At 38.6% G+C, this 23,140-nt stretch overlaps 1 protein-coding gene across 1 annotated transcript; it reads left to right on the top strand.

Moving 5' to 3' along the window:
• Positions 1–5: 5 nt before the first annotated feature.
• LOC115800497 (sacsin-like) lies at positions 6–21,702 on the top strand. The gene is given in 9 exon segments (XM_030757896.1): positions 6–31; positions 4,052–4,097; positions 5,024–5,111; positions 6,216–6,327; positions 7,717–7,863; positions 7,955–9,386; positions 9,778–9,866; positions 9,988–15,807; positions 15,810–21,702. Coding segments are annotated over 8 exon segments (12,786 nt in total). The 5' UTR covers positions 6–31; positions 4,052–4,065; the 3' UTR covers positions 20,876–21,702.
• Positions 21,703–23,140: the final 1,438 nt, after the last annotated feature.

Consider the following 23,140-nt stretch of genomic DNA (forward strand, 5'->3'; position numbering starts at 1 on the left):
GCAGATGGGACCCTTCACTGCAGTGAGCGAGGTACTATGATTTCAGTCTTTTAATAGCATCAGTAAAGTATTGCAGTTGCATACTCTGTGCAATATAGTCATTAAAGAATATACAATGCATTGTGGCTATTTATTATTTTTAGATGGCTAATATTGATTGTGCTCCAGGAAGAGAAGTTTTGCATGAATAAAATGCCTAGCAGTGGAAAAATCTACTTCCTGGGAAAAGGTGTGTGTGTGTGTGTGTGTATATATATATATATATATATATATAGATATATATATATATATATATATAATATATATATATATATATAATTTTTTATATATATATAATTTTATATATTTTAATTTTATATATTAGATATATATATATATATATATATATATATATATATATATATATATAATTTTTTATATATATATAATTATATATATATATATATATATATATATATATATATATATATATATATATATATATATATATTTATATATAATATATATAATTTTATATATATAATATATAAAATTATTATACACACAACAAAAAATATCCTTGGAGACACTCTCTTTCCTGTACAGGTGTTATGCAACTAGTACAGGGAGGAAGCAGAGTTTGTTTTTGTTTTAATTTTCCTTTAAGTTTGGTGGAATTTCTTGGAATGTGTGTTTTTCTTTTGTTTCATAATGAAATTGATAGTGAATGTCGCTTTTCCCCTACAACAAGTCCCGTCTATACCTGCTTCTTTAACACTCAGTTTAATTTTTTTCTGGCGTCATCTTTCCCTTTTATGCAGAAGCTTAAGGTTCTTCATTTACTTGCATATTGAATTGAATTGAATTGAATATTTATAATGCAGTTCATAGAAGCAATCTTCTATTTTGCTTTGCACGCTTTATGTTAAATGAAGGTTACTGTCGGCATTTTTTTTTTTTTTAAGTTTAATAAGTTTGCTCAGACGTAGATAGTGTCACAGTTAGTGACGGTCAAAGCGACGCTTTGTAGAACACGGAAGCGTTTGAAGTGACACCTGCTGGCCAATTTAGTTATTGCCACCTCTTGATGATTCTGTTCTGTACAACAATGACAGACGAGCCCTGCACAAATCCAAACAAAGCTGCTTATTATTCCAGACTATGAAAAATTATGATCGACGCATGTTTTGAGATTGTTAAAAACAATAAGCGTGTTTCAGCAAATATTTCACCCTGTTAACATTCGTGAGGCTGTTTAACTTGCTCACTAATTTAGTGCAATGCACAAAGCAATTTATAAAATAAACTATGCTGCTATTTATTGTGATAACCGCACAGGTTTTCAGCTGTTTTTTTGTTTTTGTTTTTTTAGGTGTAAGTCGGCTTATTGTTTTTTTGTTTGTTTGTTTGTTTGGTTGGTTTTTTTGCCAGCCTAGTCCCCAGTTTTGTGAAGGAAACATTTATTACAAGTTCATAGGCTAATTCTGATCAATCACAATAGTCATTTTCACATTTTCACATTGACCGATACATTTTTAAAGTTGAACAAACGCATCATCGTCCGCTCAGCAACCTCTGAACCATGAAGAAGTCTTTCTTGACTTTTTTTGCGACCTATACTGCTGTGGCTCTCACATTTTGTGACCTGGGCACGATGTTTTACTCAGTCTGAGTCTGAGGTTGTGGTTACAATGAACCTGCCTTTCTCCAGACTTTTATGAGATAATTACACCACAAGCATCAGTGGGAATTTTTTTTTTTTAAACTTTATTTTACCAGGTAAAATGTTTGAGAACCAGTTCTCATTTACAAACATGACCTGGCAATAAAACAGGAATAAAAAGAAACCCCCTAACTTGTCATGAGAACTGTTAATAGGTCGCTTCCAATTAATGAAGGTGATTTTTCTTGCCTTTTTCATTATTTATTTATATATTTTCTCTCATATGACAGCAATCATTCTATTAAGCCAATGGATGGAGAGCCTATATTGATCTTCACAATCCACAGCAAAAATAATAATGAATCACACATGTGCGTTTCTCCGCTTGTATTAATTAGAAGCGTTAGTGTCAAAAACATTCATTCAGTAATTACAAGGCCCAACCCAAATTGCAGATTGTGAGTCCTGGTGGTGCTAAGCTACCCCTGGAGCCAGTTCTCCCACGCGAAATACTTTGACACTGGCGCTTCGCCTACCTGGAAGCAGCAGGTAAGCCACATATAGACATGTATATCTAGACGCCGCATTGAGCGGGGCGGCCCGTTGCTGTGACACGTCAGCGCTTCCGCCATATTGGATGTGGCAGATCTGATGTAAACTAACACAGTGAATGGACTTAACTTCATAAAACGATTTTCTACAAAGTTATTTAAGTTAATGCGTTTCATTCACACATTCAAATATGCACTAATATATACTGGGATACTGATAGGCACCAAAAATGTCCCATCTGGGGTGGAAAGTTATTTTTTATCTCTTGATTATATTGATCATACTAGATTATAATATTTTCATAATATTTTTATTTTAGAGAGTTTGATTTTCTGTTACATGGCACTGAACAGGAGTGGCCCTCCAATCTCATTGTACATCCTGTATAATGACAATAAAGGCATTCTATTCTATTCTATTCTATTCTAAATAACATAACTTTCTCTTAGAATTAAAATGTTAAATAAGCCACATATGTTGTGTTTGACGCTGTTACTGTGATATAAATGTCTACAATAACCAGATGTGGAAGTTTCTGAATTTAAAAAAGCATTTTTATATTCAGAGATTTTTATCACTTTAAGTGAACAATTCTTACCTGTGAAAGGTAATCCCATGTGATCCCGTTTCGACTGTAAAATGGCAGCACAAGAGGGCAGCATCTCTGTCATGTTATGTTTGCCGATTAATCAATGGCTAGTAAGAGATCTTTCATTGCGGGGTCGTATTCTGCTTACTAAGGCCGAGGACCTTTCTAGGCTTATTTATGCTGCACAGGCGCTAGAACTTGATAATAAAAGTGCGAAAGAAATTGACAAATTATTATTTAAGTTTGTTTGGAAAAATAAGACTCACTATATTAAAAATGCTACTTTAATGAATTCATATGAAAACGGAGGACTTAACTGTATATCACTCTCTATTTTAAATAACACCTTTAAGATAAACTGGATTCGTCAATTTTTTAAAGCTCCAACCTCTATTTGGAACATCATACCCTTCCATACTTTCTCTAAATTCGGTGGTTTGAATTTCTTTCTGGTGTGTAATTTTGATATACAAATCTCCCAATGAAACTCTAATTTTTACCGTCAGGCCTTTTTATCATGGTTGCTCGTATACAAGCACAACTTCTCTCCACATCGGTATTTCATATGGAATAATAAGGACATTTTATATAAGAAGAAAACTTTACTCTTGGATACCTGGTTTAATCACAACATTAATCTGGTAGATCAACTGTTCAACAGTGTTGGTACGTTGCTAAGTTATGAATTTCTCTCTAAATTTAATATTCCCATCTCTTCCGGAGAATATGCAAAAGTTTTTGGTGCTATTTCAACTAAGATTTGCATGTTATTCAAACAAAGGACAAGACTGACTTATCACCAGTCTCAGACTCTTACCCCCATACATTCTCCTGCTGGAAAAATATGTCACAGCTTGTACATTTGTTTTCGTTTTACAAGTCTCTTGTGACTGTTAACTTGTTCTCATTATCATTATTATTGATCTTTTGCTCCCCCTGGCTAGTTTTCTGACATCATGTACACATGTCATGTCGTACATTATGTCTTGTTGTTACATTATGTTACAAATAAAATTGTAAAAAATAAAAAATGTTATGTTTGCCGATTTTACCACATCCAATATGGCGGCGACGTTGACGTACGAGTCAGCGCTCAATGCGGCGTCTGGGTATATATGTCTGTGAAGCCACCTGTCGAAACCTGGGTGAAACTCACCTAAACGTTACTTAGCCAAGGTCACGTGACATGGGTATTTTGAGCCACGCTATGGAGCAGTGTTTCCAAACAGTATCCTATCCCTATTCACAATACCCTGAATTTCTTACAGGAACCGACCCTGGAATGATGAGTCTGAAGACAAAGAAGAAATCTCGGTGAGTTGTTTTTACTTTAACATTTTGTATACGGAACTTCTTACATTGCGATAATATGATTTTGGTACTGATGTAATTTTTGATTTTGCTTGTAGGGCAGATTATTTATTAAATTCCTTACTGACCTGGTTTAAAAAAAAAATATTTTCAGCGGTCTTCCATCTGTTTTATTACCTCCCACTCTGAACTCAATCTAGCCGCGCTACCATGAGTTTGATATAATTGTTCTGTGACGCACAAGTCTTGGAAAAACCATGTGAGCATTGATAAATTGTAAGCGTGGAGGTTTATGATTCTGAGAAACTGAACAACCAATTCCCAACTGAAACCTGGAATTCAACTGTGAATTTCTAATGTTTGACTCAGTTTTATTGAATCTGCATGGTGAAAGCAACAAACATTGATGAATGTGAACTATAACAACCTTCATACCTTGTGTACTGAAGGGGGACCGTTACACCCTACACTTCCAGTCTTATCTCTTTAATTGAAACATGGAATTTTTTCCTGCATGGAGTGTGAATTATTGCTCAGTGTGTAATTATTCAAGCACCTATATTGAATGTTTTTATTAGTCTTTGAGTGCCCATCTGCATTAATACCACATATGAATTTAACCATTTGTTGTCAGTTCCCTAAAATCATTTACTAATACTGTAAGATATCAAATTAATATTTGTCATAGTCATGTTTTATCATCCAAATTACATCAATAATCTAAATTTATTGTCCCCTTACAATATCATCTAATTTCACTACAAGCTGTTATCTAATTGAAGGTTAATAATTCAGTGGTTGAGAATATCAGTCAAATACACATGCTTGCCTAACATTAGCGGTTTACTATTTTCATTGTATCAGGTGGATTCACTTTTGTTTAATTTGAGTTGAAAGTTTCTTACTGTTAATGCTTCTGCTTTGTTTAGGACTTCCTTTGGGGCCACAGCACCGCCTTTCATTGACTACCTGAAAGATATTCTACGCCGATATCCAGATGGAGGACAAATTTTGAAGGTGGGTATAAGACTGTGCCAAAGACCAAAAGTGCCAAAAGTTCTTCATGGGCGTTGCAAAAACACTTCCAGTCCTTTAAAAATCTGTGTGAAATTAGCCTTTGGCCCTGACCTCGGTAAACACTTTTCTAATGAATCTATGGTCTAAGATACTCATTTTGGAATTTTGGATCATGCTGAAAAAAGGATCCATTAAGTCCATTTTGTAAATTGTGATTATTCTTAATGCCAGAAAAGAGGATTATCTATGACGGTGGTTCCCAAAGTGTGATCTATGTCCCCCTGGTGGGCCGCGAAGGTACTGCATGGGGCCCGCATTAATAACAGAAATTTAAAAAATCAACAAACAGGAATTCAGTTTGAAATAACTCACAAGTATGTATAGTTAGACATTTATATAAATGTATTGATTTTTGTAAAAAGTGAATTAAACTGGCAATAGAGGGTGGTTAGTTTGTGATATTACTGTGAACTAAATTTACTGCTGTTGTATGGAAGTTTGTGTCCCAGGCCAGTTGACAGATATAATTCCTTAATGTTAAAGCAGGAAAGTGAAATAGATAATCAAAATGAGGCTGGATCCCATTTAGATGAGTCAATATCAGGGTTTGGTATGCTGGTTCACAGGAGAGAGAGAGAGGCTACTTCTTGGAACATCACTTTTCCTGCTAATATGAGTCAAATCACCTTCTGTGAGAACGGCCTGCTAAATTCACAGAGCTGCACAAGTACTAGCTTGGATCAACTATTTTCTGTTAACACTATAACTCCCACAGGCAGTCATTTTGACCGCCATATATTATTTGCATAAATTTATAAATATAAATTTAATTTTTATATCCATCCAACAATTTACTTCTGTTTAAAATTTATAATCAGTAAAGGTGGTTGTGGCAAGGAACATCAATAGTAGGAAAGTAAGTTTGTGTAGATTCTCTGTAATCCAGATCATGTTTTTATTGATTATAAATTATATTTATTATATTTATTTATTATAAATGTATGTAAATAATGTATGGCTGGAAGAACAACCACCTATGGGAGTTCTAGTAGTCCTAAAATTCCCGGAGTTCTAGTGTTAATTGTTGTTTCTATTTGTCAACAGGAGCTGATTCAAAATGCAGATGATGCTCGAGCCACAGAAGTGGTTTTCATCCATGATGAGCGAAAATATGGGACTGAGAGCCTTTGGACTGAAGAACTGGGAAAATACCAAGGTATTCACTGAATAACAACACTTTTTTTCTCAAAAATATTTATTTAAAGGCAATAAATAAATTAAAAAAAACAGAAGTTAACAGTTAACAGACATTAACAAAAAAGCAAAAAATAGCTTCAGATGTCATTTTTTTCTTTCCATTTAAGTAGCTTTGGTTCGCTCCACATACCCAGACTTCCTCCCACAGCCCAAAGACATGCATATGTCACGCTGCTATGAAAATGTATTTTCCTCCCTTTTTGCATATTAGCTACCCCCGGGGCTGATTACTGCCAGACCTGTTGGATCAGGAGAACTGTCTGACAAAGTAAAGTAGGCTAAAAGATCTCAAAAAGCAACACATCATACCACAATCTAAAGAAACTGATGAGAAACAAAGTCACTGACATCTGTCAGTCTAACAAAGCCATTTCTAAGGCTTTGGGACTCCAGTGAACCACAGTGAGAGCCATTATCCACAAATGGTGAACCTTACCAGGAGTGGCCGGCCTATCAAAATTACTTAAAGACCACATCGACAACTCATCCAGGAGGTCACAAAAGAACCTAGAACATCACAGGTGTGAATGTGAATGGTTTGGGAAACCCAACACAAGCTTATTATTATACCTTATTAGATTCTGATCACAGAATACATAAAAGATGTGATACCACACATTAGTTTGTGGACAACTGTTCTAAATCCAAATTTTTCAAGTTCTATTATATGATTTTTTTTAATTTAAGATTTCATTAATGGGTAGAACAGTGGTCTGTTATTAGCAACGTCATTTCATAGCAAGAAGGTCTTGGGTTTGACTCTGGGCTGGGGCCCTTTGGTATGCAGCTCTTTATTTTTTCTCTGTGCCTGTGTGGGTTCCCTTCACACACAAACTCAAAGACAAACATTTGGGGTTAATTCCTGACACTAAATTGACCATAAGTGGGAATGCAAGCTTGAATGCTTATCTGCTGCTCTGTGTATGCCTTGTGACAGACTGGCAAGGGGTATACCAGGTTTCTCACTGCATTCATGCTAGGATAGGTGCCAGCCTCTCTGTGAACCACACCCCCAAAAAAAAAATGGATGGATGGAAATTTTCAGAAGTGGGAATAGTGGGTCTTAGGTTGCATATGATCTGTCGTGTTTCAGCTTGATTCTAATATGCAGACTAAGACAGCAGACATAGCTTGTCTGTTAATATTATCACTAGTTGCATTTACAATAGACTGTGTTTAGCAGAAAAGCAGCCATTTTCATCAGTATTGCATTGAGACCTCATACAGAACCTGTCTTATGTCTGGAGTGTATGCAGCAGTAGAGCTGAAAATATCTTTTGCACAGAATGTATCAGTAACACATAGATACCTTAAGCATAACCCACGAGGATGTTTTGTTTTTGCAAAGGTCCTGCTCTCTATGCCTACAACAATGCTGCATTCACTAATGAAGACTGGGAAGGAATTCAGATGGCTGGAAGGAGTGTCAAGCGTGATGACCCAAACAAAGTCGGGAGGTTTGGAATCGGCTTCAACTCTGTTTACCACATAACAGGTGAAACTATGTACAGTAATCACACTTACCCAATGGTAAAAGCCGTATTATTTGAGAAGATAAACAGAAAATCTCTTTACTTTGTCTACAGATGTGCCGAGTATATTCAGTTCAGGGCACCTTGGCATGATGGATCCACAAGAAAAAATATTTGGGGAAAGAAATGGAGGGTTTTGGTGGTCTCTGGATGATGCTGAAGACCAAGAAGCTCTGATGAGCACGGGTGATCAGTTCCAGCCATTTAGAGATATAGTTTCACTTGTATGCAGACAAGAGTGGTCAAAAGTTGTCGTGGAGGATCAGCACTTTGATGGGACAGTTTTCAGATTTCCTTTACGCAATGAGGCGTCAGAAATCTCTGATAATCTGTACGACTCAGATAAGGTGGTTGAGCTTTTTGATAGCTTCATTGCAGATGCAGAGTTGAGCCTTCTCTTCTTGAAAAGTGTCACCTCCGTGTCCTTGATTCATATTAATGTAGATGGAGCTGTTAACACCAGAATTAAAGTGAAGTCCTCCGTCCCCACAGGTGTTGTTTTAAAGTCAGAAGATGAGTCAGTCATTGGCGGTCAAACAAAGTTCAAAGTTATAACTGTGAGTTCAGAAGATGAAAAAGAGACAAAGTGGCTTCTGACTACGTGCACCATGAAAGAAGGCAATGCAGAAGATCTTGATTTGCTCGCAAAAAAGTTGAGCTTTTTACCTCAAGTTGACTTGGCATTCCCCTGTGGTGAGAAGAGGGACTGTAGCCAGAGCAGACTGAGCTGCTTTCTCCCCCTTCCAAACAATGAATCCAATAAGACACGACTCCCAGTTTATGTCAATGCATGCTTTGGCCTCACTGACAATAGAAGACACATCAAGTGGCAAGAGGAAGACCAGAGACATGATGACCATGCTTTGTGGAATGAAATGCTCATGAAGAAGGTGTTCCCACAAGCATACATCATGATCATTCAAGATGCCGTTAAACTTGCCCAAGAATCTGTTCTCCCTGTCTCCTCTGTGTATGATCTGTGGCCAGATGTCTCTCAGATGCAGCACAAAGACAAATGGCATGCTCTCACTCTGGATGTATTTCATCACTTATTCAGACAGAACATGGCTGTCCTCTCTCTTGCCAAAGATGAAAGACAGTTTATCACTCCATCAGAAGCTGTTTTCCCCTGCAATGGCCCAACAAGCACCAACATATTGTCTGCCATTAAAAGTACTTTGGTTTCCTGTGGAGAAAATCTCGTCACTTTACCGGCTGCTGTTGCAAGGGCTATAAATGAGGCCTACCCAAACCCCACTACCCTAAAACATGTGACTCCAGCATTCCTCAGGAACATTCTCCACAGGACTGGTGTGCATAACATCACTAAAGATGACAAACTCTGTCTTTTGGAGTACATTTTGGGTGATGAACAATACAAAGAACTTGAGAATCTTCAACTCCTTCCACTCAGTGACGGCTCTTTCAGATCTTTTACAAACAGAGAGGAAGACACTGCTTTGATTGACAGCAATGAATTTCCAAGGTACAGTTTTCATACATCTATGAACATTTCAAATAAATCTTATAATTATTATGACTGAAGTTGCCATCCATATATGTTATTTGGTCTGGTTTCTCATATTTTGTTGCATATAACCAAAACTAGCACTCTCACTGTCACTACTGATGAAGTGACAAAAGTGAAGCAAGATGAAGCATACATAATCTGGTGTTTGAGGACATTGTCACATTTTAATTGTGACTGAAATGGCATGGAGCTGTCTATTTAGACATCCAAATAATATAAATATATGATTTACCTGTGAATGTTGCACGATAATTATCATTAGATGGTGGAAAAATCCACTGGGCAGAAATATCATTATAAAGTCACTATAATGACTGTCTTTATTTTTATTTCATCTTTTGTGCAGAGTCTTGCTGCCATTCTGCAAACATCTCTTCATCCCACACAGTCTCAGTCCAGCCTGCAGTGCCCATCTAAAAGAACTGGCCAGAAGAAGTGGGTCAAAGTCATTTTATAAAATGCAAAGATCTCAGAGTCATTTGCATGTGACATCTACAAATTTTAGCACAACACATTTATTCTAACCTTTCTTTATTTCTTTTAATCTGCTCTTCAGATTTCTTCAAGGTCATCAACATTGATGCTTCCCACGTGGCTGAATATACAAGGAGGTATTTGCCACAAGACTGGAAGCAGACACAGAAGGACCTTGTTACATGGGACAACAGCAACAGTCAGCATCCACCTTTAGACTGGTTCCAAGAATTCTGGAGGTTTCTCAACATTCATTTTAATGAGTTAAGTCCTTTCATTGAAATTCCTCTAATACCAGTCAGTCCCCTGTCTGACAGTCAGACTGTATCAGTAGCAAAACTAAAGCACAACACAACCCTGATCTTCCAGAAAAGCAAGCAGTTGATTTTGCCAGACCAAATAGCTCAGCTGGTGAACAAAGTTGGTGGCACAGTGGTGAGAGGAAATGAGTGGCTGAAGCATGATGATCTTGACTCTTATGTGCTGTGCCCATCTCCAAGGAGTGTTATGAAGGTCTTGATGAATTTAGATTTCCAGCATCTGATCACAGAACTCACATCTGCCTCTCACACAGCACGAGAAAAGCTGAAAGATTATCTGTCTCATCTGGATTCTCTTTCACATAAAGAGAAAGATTTTCTCTTAAAGTTGCCTTTGTTTCAAACCATGAAAGGATTCAGTGTTGCAGCTCAATTAAAACAAGCTGTGCTTCTGATCTCAGGCCTGACGGTACCAACAGAGCTCCCTGTGCCTGATTCCATAGTCCAGTGTGCTACTGAGGCTGACCGCAGACTGCTGCAGCTGCTCAAAGTTCCTCTCTTGGACACAGCTGAAGCAGCCAATGTTCTTGTTGACTGTATCAAGAAAGGGGCTTTTAGCAGTAAAGACACTGAGAAAACGATGACTTGGATCTTACAGCATGGTAAGGTGCTTTTCTCTCAAAACCAGGCCTTGAAATGCAGCTGTAAGGACTTGAACTTCATTGAGGTGAATGGACAGCTGAAGAAGGCCTCAAACTTTTTTGATCCAAGAATTCAAACTTTTAAAATCATCTTTGAGTTAGACTTCTTCCCCCCACCTTCATACACTCATTCACTGCAGGTGCTGGAAAGCCTAACAGAAGTTGGATTACTGAACAAAGAGAAAGATGTCTCACCTGAACATTTGCTACATGCTGCCAACCTGATTGACAAATCATCTATGGGCTCACAAACTGATTCTCTGAGAAGAGCTCAGGTTCTCTTGGAAATGGTGGATACTAATGATCTACTGTCAAAGTTTTCTCATGAACAGCTTCATCGCCTCAAAAGGCCAAAATGGGTCCCATGTGAACAACCTGGAAATAACAAACAATTCAGTGACGACTCTCAAAACTATTGTTTGTTCTGTCCAGATGAAATAAGACATTCTGTGTACAAGGACCTTGTTGGCCATGTAATGCCTCTGGTAGGGAAGCTCAGTGACAGAGTTAGCAGCAGACTTGGTCTCAAAGACCAACCTCCACCTGATAAAGTCATGGAGAATCTGTCAGTCTTGAAATCAAAGGCACAGCAAATGGCTGATCCTGATACAGATGTGGATTTCAAAAGGCAGTTACACAGCATTTACAAACACATGCAAGACAACATCTCTGTATTTTCAGCAAAAATGGACAAGAAGACCTGTTGGCTGTGGGCCCACAACCAGTTTGTTGCACCCCAGGATCTGGTTCTTGACTACCCACAAAATCTCGATCTGAGTTCTTACATTGGGAAGGTAACAACTGAATTTCTACCATACAAGAAGTTATTCCAGAAGTTTGGCCTGAGAACAGTGCTTTCAAATGAAGAAATTCTGGGTATTCTTCATTCAGTCCAGCAAACAATTAAGGCAAGAACACAACCGTTTGCAAATTCCTCAGAGGTCAAAGTGTCAATAGAAATTCTTAACTGGCTGTGGAAAGAGAAGAAGAGAGTTCAGGATGACATCCCAGTGCCAGTCATTGTAGAGGGAGGACAGTTTACCCTAAAACCACGATCAGCAGCTGTTTTCTGTGATGTAAGCAAAAATGGACTGAAAGAACTAAACTTTAACCAAGAGGGAATTTATGTCATACATGAGGAAATCCCAAAAGCAGCAGCTGAATGGCTGGACATTCAATTTCTTAGTTCTCACATCCTCTCTCCAGAGGTGATAGGGATAGAACAGTGTGGACAATCTGAGCCAATAACAATGAGGATAAAAAACATCCTTAAAGAGTATGATGAAGAAAGTGACATCTTCAAAGAGCTCATTCAAAATGCAGAGGATGCTGGAGCAGGTGTCTGTAGGTTCTTGGTGGATTACAGAGTCCACAAAGATGCCCCTGACAGCCTTATTGACCCTGACATGGCCCTTTGTCAGGGACCCTGTCTTTGGGCTTTTAATAATGAACAGTTCACAGCTGAGGATTGGAAAAATATTGTCAGAGTTGGCTCAGCCTCGAAGGAGAACAAAGTGGAAAAAATTGGGAAATTTGGACTTGGATTCAACACTGTGTATCATGTGACAGATGTCCCCTCCATCCTTAGTGGCAGCACACTTCTCATACTTGATCCAAATGTAACTCACCTCACAAAGCACATCAAACTCAAAACAAATCCTGGAATCAAGCTGGATCTCTCTCAACAGCGACTCTTTCATTGGTTTTCTGGTCAGTTTGGATCATATGAAAACATTTTTGACTGTAACTTTACCAGAAAAACTCCTCCTGAACCCTATCCAGGCACTCTGATCAAACTGCCTTTCAGAAGTGAAGAAGAGGCTCTCAAATCAGAAATAAGCACCAAGGTGTATGACAAATGCAGTATCCTCACTTTTCAACAGCACTTTTCTAAGAATTCACAAACTCACCTGCTTTTTTTGAAAAACATCAATTCATTATCCCTCCAAAATATCTCAAACACTGGATCAACTCCACCACGAGACAGTGAAATAGAAACCATCTTCTCTGTGTCCAAAACCACTGTGAATGCAATGGAGATTCCTGATGAGACCGGTGTGTCCAAGCAGCATCAAGCTGAGAAATCACTGATGAACCTTGATGGCAAATGCAAAAAATTGATTGAATGCTGCACAGTCAGCATTGTGAAAATATCCAGTCAGCAGTCTGATGTATCTGAAGTTCAGTTCTGGCTCCTGTACAACTGCTTTGGGACACATCAGTCCTTGGAAATGGCCCTTCACAAAAACAAGAAAGCCAGTTTCTCTTTGCCCATCGGGGGGATTGCTGTGCCTTTGCAAAAAGATCAAGAAACTGGAAAATACACAACATTACAAACGGACCTGGTTGGACAGGCATTTTGCTTCCTTCCTCTTCCCATTCAAACGGGTCTTCCAGTCAATGTAAATGGCACATTTGCTGTGACAAGCAACCGAAAAGGTCTGTGGGAAACTGGAGTGAAAAATGACTGGAACAAAGCTCTTCTTCAGGATGCAGTGGTGACATCATATGTTACTGTACTCAAGGCACTAAAGAAAATGTCTGAAAACAAGCAGCTGGTGAGTTACTGTTATCACACTTTTTGGCCTGATAGGGAGAAAGTGACTGAAGCTTTCAAGCCTTTGGTGGATGCATTTTACTCGACCATTGCCCATGACTCTATTGGTCCAGAGCTCTTTAGTGATGGAGAACAGTGGTTCTCAATGAACAATGCCATATTTCTACATGAGAGTATTGGAAATGATGAAGAGATTGGTGACCTTGCAGTACAAGTGTGTCAAAAATATGTAAAAGGACCAAACCATGTTGTTCCTCTTCCACTGTGGCTGAGAAATAGCTTCAAACAGGCCGGTCTAGAAAAGGTTTTACAAAACAGGACATGGAACTGGGAGAAGTTCTACCAAGAAGCAGTGTTCAATAACCTAACTACCATGGACCCTAAGAGTAGAGACACCCTTGTGCTACATGCTATTGATCTTCATCTCAAAGAAACTGACAAGTTGTTGCTCTGCTATCCATGCATACCCACAAAGGGTGGACAGCTCCAATACATTAGGAAACTTGTGAACCCATCAGGGAAAGTGGCCTGTCTTTTTGAAGAAGAGGAGGGGCGCTTGCTTGGTGGAACCAAAAATGACTTTAGCTCCCCTGAAAGGATTCAGCGTTTGTTGAATCTTGGAATGGCAAATGATCATCTCCCATTGGAAGACATCACAGAGAAAGCAGGCACAATTAATAAAACCTGGAGCATTGACAAAAAGAAAGCATTTGTGCATTTGAAGTGCCTTCTTGAACTGATGAAGAATTACATACAATATAAAGACTCTCACCACTGGAAAACACTGCAGACAACTACATTTCTCCCAGCATTTTCCCCCTGTGATACAAAAATGGAAGGAAATGTAACACTTAAAAGGCCCACTGATGTTTTTAGTGACCAATGCTCCCTACTCGTTAATATGACTCAACCAGTGTTAGATCATACTAATCTGAAAATACACAACACTGATCCAGTCCTACAGATTTTGGGAGTTCACACCACTCCAAAGCCAGAGACGGTGCTTCAGCAGCTGCACCAAGCAAGCAAACAAGCTCGCTCCACTGACAGATTCATGCTTCACAAAATAGCATCTGAGTGCTATAAGTTTCTAGATCAGTGGATCTGTGACTCTGGAAATGCCACTTACATTTCACAACAGGCAAAATCATTCCCATTCATCCTCACTGGAGACACATTTGTGAATGTCAGTCATGTAGCTGAGAGTGCGCAACTTGAAGCAAAGCCTTATCTCCATGTACTTCCAGCTGCCTTCACAAGTTTCAGGAATCTCTGGGAAAGTTTAGGTGTTGAAAAACAATTCACAGCCACTCAGCTTCTAACTGTGCTGCAGGAATTAAAAGCTCTACATGGAAACAAGCCCCTGCCAAAGAGTGATCTGTCAGTGTGTCTCACAATTTTAAGCAAAGGAATATTTGAAGGTGAAATGGAAACAGATGATTGTCTGATACCCAGCAAATATGGGGTGTTGCAACCTGCAAGTGAACTGTTTTACAATGACAGCCCATGGATGCCGCTCACTTCAGGTGTTGCATTATGTCATGAGAATATCCCACGTGCTATGGCTCGACACCTTGGAATCAAAACAACCAGACATCATACTCTGGAAAACCACATAGTTAATGACATGTTACCATTTGCTTTTGAGTTTCAGCAGCATGAAGCATTAGCTGTTTGCATTAAAAACATCATTTCAGCCTATCCATCAAAGAAAGATATCCTTAAAGAGCTGATCCAAAATGCTGATGATGCAGAAGCAACAGAAATTCACTTCATCTGGGACAAAAGACAACATGGCAAAGTAAAAACATTTGGAAAGAAGTGGAACAATCTGCAGGGTCCAGCACTGTGTGTGTTCAACAACAAAGTGTTTTCTGATGCTGACATTAAGGGAATTCAGCAGCTGGGAGAGGGAGGAAAGCACAACTCTCCAGGGAAGACAGGAAAGTACGGAGTTGGATTTAACTCTGTTTACCATCTGACTGACTGTCCTTCAATCCTTACAGGAGATGAAAAGCTTTGCATTTCTGACCCCAATAAACAATACATTGAAGGTTCTTCAGATAAACCACCACTTGGCATTGGCTATAAACTAGCTGACACTTTCAAAGAAATGTACATAGATGTCTACAAATCCTTTCTTCCAGACAAATTTTCTCTTAAAAAGGGCACCATGTTCAGATTACCTCTGAGGATGGGTGCCAATGCAAACACCTCCAAAATATCACAGCAAGGAGTCACTGAGCGCGACATGAACGAGCTGTGCTCTGCCTTGTCTCAAGATCCTGAAGGATTAATTCTGTTTCTGAAAAACATCTGCAAAATCAAAGTTCATGAAATTGATGAAGATTCAAGAGAACTTAAAACCATCTTTGAGGTTGAAAAAATCTGCCACAAACAAGTCGGGAAGAAAAAGATGCTTTTGTAAAACATCTACAAAATGCACTACAATCAGACAAACCAACAACACCACACAAGACTTTCTATGAAACCATGATTTCCACCTCAGATAAAAGACAAAGTAAATGGATTGTTGCAGAACAGTTTGGTTCCTTCAAAGACAGCTGTGAATTAAAACTATCAGACAAACTTCCCCAAGCAGCAATAGCAGCACGTGTGAACACAAAGGGCTACAAAGATTTTATAGGAGAAGCCTTTTGTTCACTTCCTTTGCCAGGGAAAACTGGTCTGCCAGTACACGTCAATGGAAACTTTGAGGTTGATTCTTCAAGGAGAAGCCTTTGGAAAGAAGATGGCCAAAGTCTGAAATTAAAATGGAATGAGTCTTTGAAACAGAACATCATTGCTCCACTGTATGCAGATCTCCTGCATTACATCAGGTGCAGCATTGCAGTCAAGAAAGTTTCTCTTTCAAATATTGAATCATGTTTCAGTACTGAATACTTGTGTTTTTGGCCAACTGTGTCCCAAGATATTGGTCTGGACTGGCATGAAATGATACATGAGGTATACAGATCAATTAAAGAAAAGGGCCTTGATGTAATCCCAGTGATGAAGAGCTCAGTCCGTATAATTGCAGACAAAAAAATTAAAGAGTACTCATTTGATTGGTGTAATGTCAGTGAAACAGACTCAACTGAAGCACCTTTCCTGACAAACTCGAAAAATTACAAGCTGAATCCCATTTTGGAAGATCTTGGAATGAAACTTGTTCCTTATTCCATAAATATGCAGAGGATTTGGAAAAGTTTCAAATCTGCTGGTGTTGAAGTGAAAGAGGTCAGTTCCTCCACTGTGCAGACTTTCCTACGAGCAAAGTCTCTCAATGATCCAACCCAAACAGATGAGGATTTACCTTTGCCCATAAGTGCCACTTTGATCAGGGATGAGTCACGATGTTCAGAGCTCTTGAGATTTTGTTTAAAAGATTTCTCCTCACAAAAGGCCACGCAGGACAATCCCAATTTACTCAATGGGCTTCCACTTCTTCTCACAAGAGATAAAGTTTTGAGAGTGTTCAACTCAGAATCACCAAAGTGGATATCAGGGTATGAAAAACTCTTCCATGGCTACGAGGACCAGTTTGCAGATTATCAGACCAATAAAGATCACACTGAGCTTCTTCAAAGCTTAAACCTCATCAAAAAAATAACATTGTCTTGCTCAGAGAAATATCTGAAACCAATAATTCAGCATCATGTTCTTCAAAACTGTAAAATTGATCCACACAGTGGTCTTTATGTCCCAAATGAGTCAATGTTGAAGTGGTTGAAATCACTTTGGATGTTCATAATGAGTGAAATTAAACCACCAATATCTAGAGACAATACCCAACCTCCTCCATTAACTGATGTGAGGAAACTCTTCAGCAACTGCTGCATTTTACCTGTTGTGTGTCCAAGGTTAAGCAACAAGCACTTCCTGCAAACAATGGAACACATGTCAAGTGTTGTGTTTCCCTCACAGAAAGATGAACACATTTCAGGCATCCTCTTTAAACTTGGGTTTATGAGGCTTGATCATGGATTCTTCTTTAATGTGGACCGAGAGATATGTTCATATCTACACCATGAACTTCTGGTTGTGAATGATGAAAGCTCAGTGTTGAACCAGGTCTATGAAATTAATCACTCAGAGTTTTCTCGCCTTTCAAGTAAAGAAATGAGAGAGTTTCAGATCTTCCTGCAGTCTGGATTATCCAAGTCCAAAGGCAACCAAGACTATAAGCAGAAGCTCAAATCCTTACCAATATTTGAAACAATACAGGGTGAACGAGTAAGGATAGATGGACCTAAAGAGGTTTATGTCCTCAACAGTGAATATTCAGTGAGATTTCCAGATTTGTTCAATCTGCCCAACAGCAACAGCATTTTTCTCAAGTACAACTCAGAGAACTACACACTGTCAGAAACACTCAAAATTCCAGTCCTGAAAGATTTGGAGTATTTCATGAAGTTCATTCTGCCTGCTGTACACAAACTCTCAGAGCAACAGATTCTTCACAGCCTCAATCTTTTGCTGTCCCTACATTATTCTTTGAAGGATAAAGAAATTATCATTTCTTCACTAATGACAGTGAATCTGATTCGCAGTTCTCAAGGTAGACTGGAGCCTGCATCATATTACTTTGATGAGAGCGTGGAGCTGTACAAACGAATGTTGCCCCAAGAGAGATTTGTGCCTGAGAGATTTTGGACTGAGCTGTGTGAAGGAGAATATTGTATGAAACAACAAGCAAAAGAGCTGTTCAGAGAACTTGGAATGAAACATATTGTCTCAAAGGATGAGATAATAAAGTTTGCAAACCAGTTAGAATCAGAAGCAAAAGTAAACGGAAAACTTGAAGAGCTGAAATTGAAATCATCGTTACTTTTCAAGGAAGCCTTGAATAAAGCGTGTGATGAGAAAGGGAAAAATGAAAGGTTGCTGGAGAGCATTGCTGACATCAAATTCATTTTTCCAGTGACAATTCAAAAAGAACTGTCCAACTACCACCAACCATTTGCCACTGAAAGAACTACTGTTAAAATCAGAGGATCTCTGATTGAAAAGCATCCTGAGCATCAAGATTTGATTTGGTCCTCAATGCCAATTATACACTTACCAGTTTATACAACACAGGAACTTATGCAGATGATGAAAAATGCAGGAGCTCATAAAGAACCTCCTCCAAACTGTGTAACCAGTAACATTAGAAACATCTGTCAGTCACCATGTCAAACCGAACAGCTGATCAAAACCCGAGCTAAAGTCTTCAGAAGTTCTTATGCCTACCTGCAGAAAAATAGCTTTGAAGGAAACCAACTGGCTGGTCTTCCTGTTGTGTTGGTTGAAAAAGACACAAAGCTTGTGAGGGCTGATGATGTGTGTCTCTCACTCTCTGATGATCTGGACTTCAGACCATATCTGTACAAGATTACTCCAGAAGATGTAATGTATGCACCATTCTTTAAGGAAATCGGTGTGAATAACGAAGCTACTGCACAGCAGTATTGTAATGTTTTGGCAGCAGTTCATGCTGATTCCAGTGACAAACAAAAACTACACTCAAACCAGCTGATAACTGTGAAACGAGCTGTTGAGCATTTATTTAAGTTAATCAGCGCTCAGGGAAACCAGACCCTTGATCAAAATGTTGGGATTTTGTATCTTCCTGCAGTAGATGGTAAATTATACCCATCAGCCACACTCTACTACAACGACACAGCGTTTGAGACCAGAAGGTTGGAAGAATCACTGGAGAACAAGTTCCTGCTGCTTGAGAAACTCAGAGAATGTAATTTGGGAAATGACAAGTACAAACATCACCAGCTGCTGCAACTGCTGCCTCAGAAATTCCAGCCAAAAATGCTGTCTCAGCTCACAGAGGAAAGAGTGGTGGAAAACAATAAGCAGCTTTGTGAACTTGGGACTGGCTGTGAATTTAGTGGATGGTTTGCTAAACATCTCTCCACAAGAGCATTTAGACATGGACTAATTTGTCTAATTAGAGCGCAGTCTCAAGGCAAAATAACACAAGAAGATGCTGCTAACAGGTGTGAGAAGACTTTTGGTAGTATACGGATTGTCTGCTGCAAAACCCTGGAAACAAGCCTCTGGCTTAATAAACAGCCACTGCCCAAAACTGAAGAAGAAACTGATGTTTCTGTGGAAAGACACCAAGAAGGGTGCACCTTTTACTTAAAGCACAGTGATGACATGGCTCTCAAGGTAATAAATGAAGTCATCATGACACTGACAAAGGAGATTAATGTTCTTTTAGGGAACAGAATTGCATCAGATCACCTTCCAGTACTCGGACAACTTCTCATGTGTGATGATCTGCAAGATGTTCGGAAAACTCTGGCTAAACATCAGATCCATGACAGTGCTGAAAATGAAAGCTCCTCTTTCAGTCCAGCAGCTCCTGGGACAGAAATTCCAGAGGAATGGCATGATTGTTTGGACATGAACATCCTCAATAACTTTGAAGAGGGGGAATATGTTGGCTACAGCATTCATGACAAATACATTTATGCAGTTATTGTTGAAGAGCTGCCTGGTCACAATGGACGATATTCATGGAGATACAAAATAAAAATTGGAGAAGATGAGCCCATTGAAGTCAGCTGCATTGATCTGTTTCAGTTTAAACGAGAAAAGAAGGTAAAACCAGAATGGAGAACTTGCATGGAGCTGGAACCACTGGCAGCAGCTGTGCCACATTCTTCTCAACCATCAACAAATTCCTTACCAGCCTCTGTCGAGGAAGCTAAAAGGGAAATTGACAAATGTTTAGCAGAGATCTGGAAGCTTCCTGAGGAGGAGAGACACAAAGCCATCAAGAGACTGTACCTTAGATGGCACCCTGACAAAAATCCTGATAGCGAGTGTCTCGCCAATGAGGCATTCAAATATTTACAGAATCGAATTGATGAGCTCAGCAAAGGCAAAGCTGTAGGCATGTCAAGCAGAAAAACAAATTTCAGGAACTTCTATCAGCAGTGGAATCGGGAGGCCAGGTATCACAGAAATGGTCGAGAGAGATTCTCTAGGGGCTTCCATTCCTACAACTTCTGGACACACAATGGAAATGTCCCAAGGCCAGACAGAGAGGAGGCCAGACGCTGGTGTAGACAGGCTCGCTGTGATCTCAGTGCAGCTCACAATGACACTGGTGGAAGGAGCACAGAGTGGTGTCTGTTTAAGGTCCATCAAGCAGTGGAAAAGTCACTCATAGCAGCATGTTATAAAAAAAATGGACAACATCCCAAAAGCAGCTCAATTTCAGCCACTGCTGCACAAGTTTCCTTCTACAGCCCCCAACTGAGAGATCTGCCTGAGATTGTGAAAAACCTGCAGACGCTCGGAGTGGATCCCAAAAATACTCAATATCCCAACTGCCATCCATATCCCCACATCCCAAATGGACAGTTCAGATCAGAGAATGAAATGCTGGCACTGAACAAAGCGTCTGAGCTTCTTGATAAAATAGAAGCATATGTGAATTAAGGTTCAAGACAGACACAGCATCATTCAGTGTAGCTGTTTATTGGTGTGTTAAAAGGATGATATCCACAATGTAACACTGAAACATGACTCAGCATCACAACCAAAATGTATTTATACTTTGTTTTATTTTCTCAGTACTAATCACTGAAGTAATATGAAGACATAAACATTTTTGTTGTCCAGATTTATAATACTTACTGAGATACAGTCTAATCGTTGTATGACTTTGTTTTGCTTTATCATTTATAACTACTCATTCATAGTCTTTGTAAGAAATTTTTGCATTTTTGACTACTCTGAGGAACAGTAGAGTCACTGGACAACATCCTCATTGTTACTGTCATTATTTTTTATTCAGTCCTTCTGGGGATCAGTATACTCACTGTAATGTAACATTGTTACTGTATGATGTTTTATATAGTTATGAGTACTTGGTGAGTGACAGCATAAGTACTGCACAAATTCTGCCTAATGCATGTATAGATATTTTTTCTTACATTTTAAACCCTTATTACTATTGAGAATCAGGTATATTCTTTATGTTTAAAACATCAGTGAGGACCAATCTAGTACTGTATGAATTTGTTATAAAGTTAATTTTTTCTTTTTTTCAGAATCATTTATAATTTTTGGAGAGAGAAGAAAGATTTTGTTATGGAAAAAAAATAGAAGTTTGTCATAACTAATAGTACTAATTAGACATGAAATAAAGGAATGGCACTGCCTGTTATATTTCTATATGCAGATCCAGAAACTTAGTATGGATTATTACTTTATTACTTTTCCTGATTTTATATATTCAATACTTCTTAAAGGAATAAAGAATACACTGACAGTGTCTGATGTGATTTTAATGCTTTTTACATTGTGTTCCTGCTGTGACCTGCTGTTTGTGTGAGGAGACTGCTGAGCTTCTGCAACCCACCTCTGCATAGATGGAAAAAGTTCTCTTTTAGCACCAGCCCAGCCAAAAATCCTAACACAGCTGTCCGGTCCTTTCATCTCCATGAAAGGCAAACCTACTGTGATAACCAGAACAAAGCATACAGGACACTGTCAGAGCACACTGAGGGGTAAGACATAGGATTGAATCACTAACAAAATGCCTTTAGCTGGCTATGAAAGGACTGTTTATATGAAATGATAGTTTAGCAAACCCAGCTAATGTTAGCTCTTAGAAAGCTACTTCAGCTGAGTAAGAAACTTGCAAACATAATAACCTTACTCTTAGCAGAATTATCTACTATTCACTATAATACAAGGTTGTTAAAAAAAATTACAACTAAATTCCTGAAATACAGAAACCTAAATATTTTTGATTTATCAGTGACAAAGAGCCTACTACACACATTCCCATACTGAGTGTCAGGATCAGTTTTCCCTTTCCTGCTGATCTTATACTTTTGCCAGTACTCCTTAGTCTTTCTACGAGTGAACAGACTTAATTGGCACAGGATAACCTCCAAAAAGTTTCAGAGTGCTCATCAGCCTTCCACAGTCCTTCTACAAGCAAGTCTCTCTACTGGGAAGTTAACTTGGTAACATTTCTAGGCATTAATCTGAGTAGCTAGAGCCATTATTTAATGTTACTGTCAGTGGCCAATGTGACATAACTGCACGCATAGCCAGTAAAATCTGGCAATAAAAATCTTTACAAAGTTTTCTGACTTTGCCTCAGAATAAAGTTCTAAAAATTCTTATTTTCCCCTCTTGAAGTCAAACTTCAGCCACCATCTTTGCTGATATAGAATTAAGATTATTCAAATTCAAGATTACTTGAGCTCTGTAGTTCAACAGCTTTGGCTGAGATGACCATACAAAAGTCATCTACTCTAAGCTGAGATCAGCTCTGCACAAGAGTAGACAAGCCCCTGAATCAAAGTGTTTTGAACTGTTTAAAGCCAGAGACGTTCAGTCACAGATTACTTTCATATACAATGCACTTACTATTCTAGACTCTGACCATGTCTGTACATGAGAATCAAACACCAACAGTATAAGTATTTTCAAATAAGTAAAAGGAAAGAAATAAGCAGAGTGTACAGGATCATTTAGCTGTATAAAAAGTTTCTTAAACAACCGTCATCATTGGAGTCTGTTTCCATAGAATTAAATTTTAGCTCCACCCACCTACAAGCTGACCAGTTGTCTGATCAACCTGACTACCAAACAAGTCTGTGTGGTCTCCACAAGAAGCTCATTTTGGCAAAAGAAATTCTAATTTGGTGTTAGTTAATAATAAATGTAAATCTAATTAATATCACA

This window comes from Archocentrus centrarchus, chromosome 21, assembly GCF_007364275.1.
Source record: "Archocentrus centrarchus isolate MPI-CPG fArcCen1 chromosome 21, fArcCen1, whole genome shotgun sequence".
NCBI classification, from domain to species: Eukaryota; Metazoa; Chordata; class Actinopteri; order Cichliformes; family Cichlidae; genus Archocentrus; species Archocentrus centrarchus.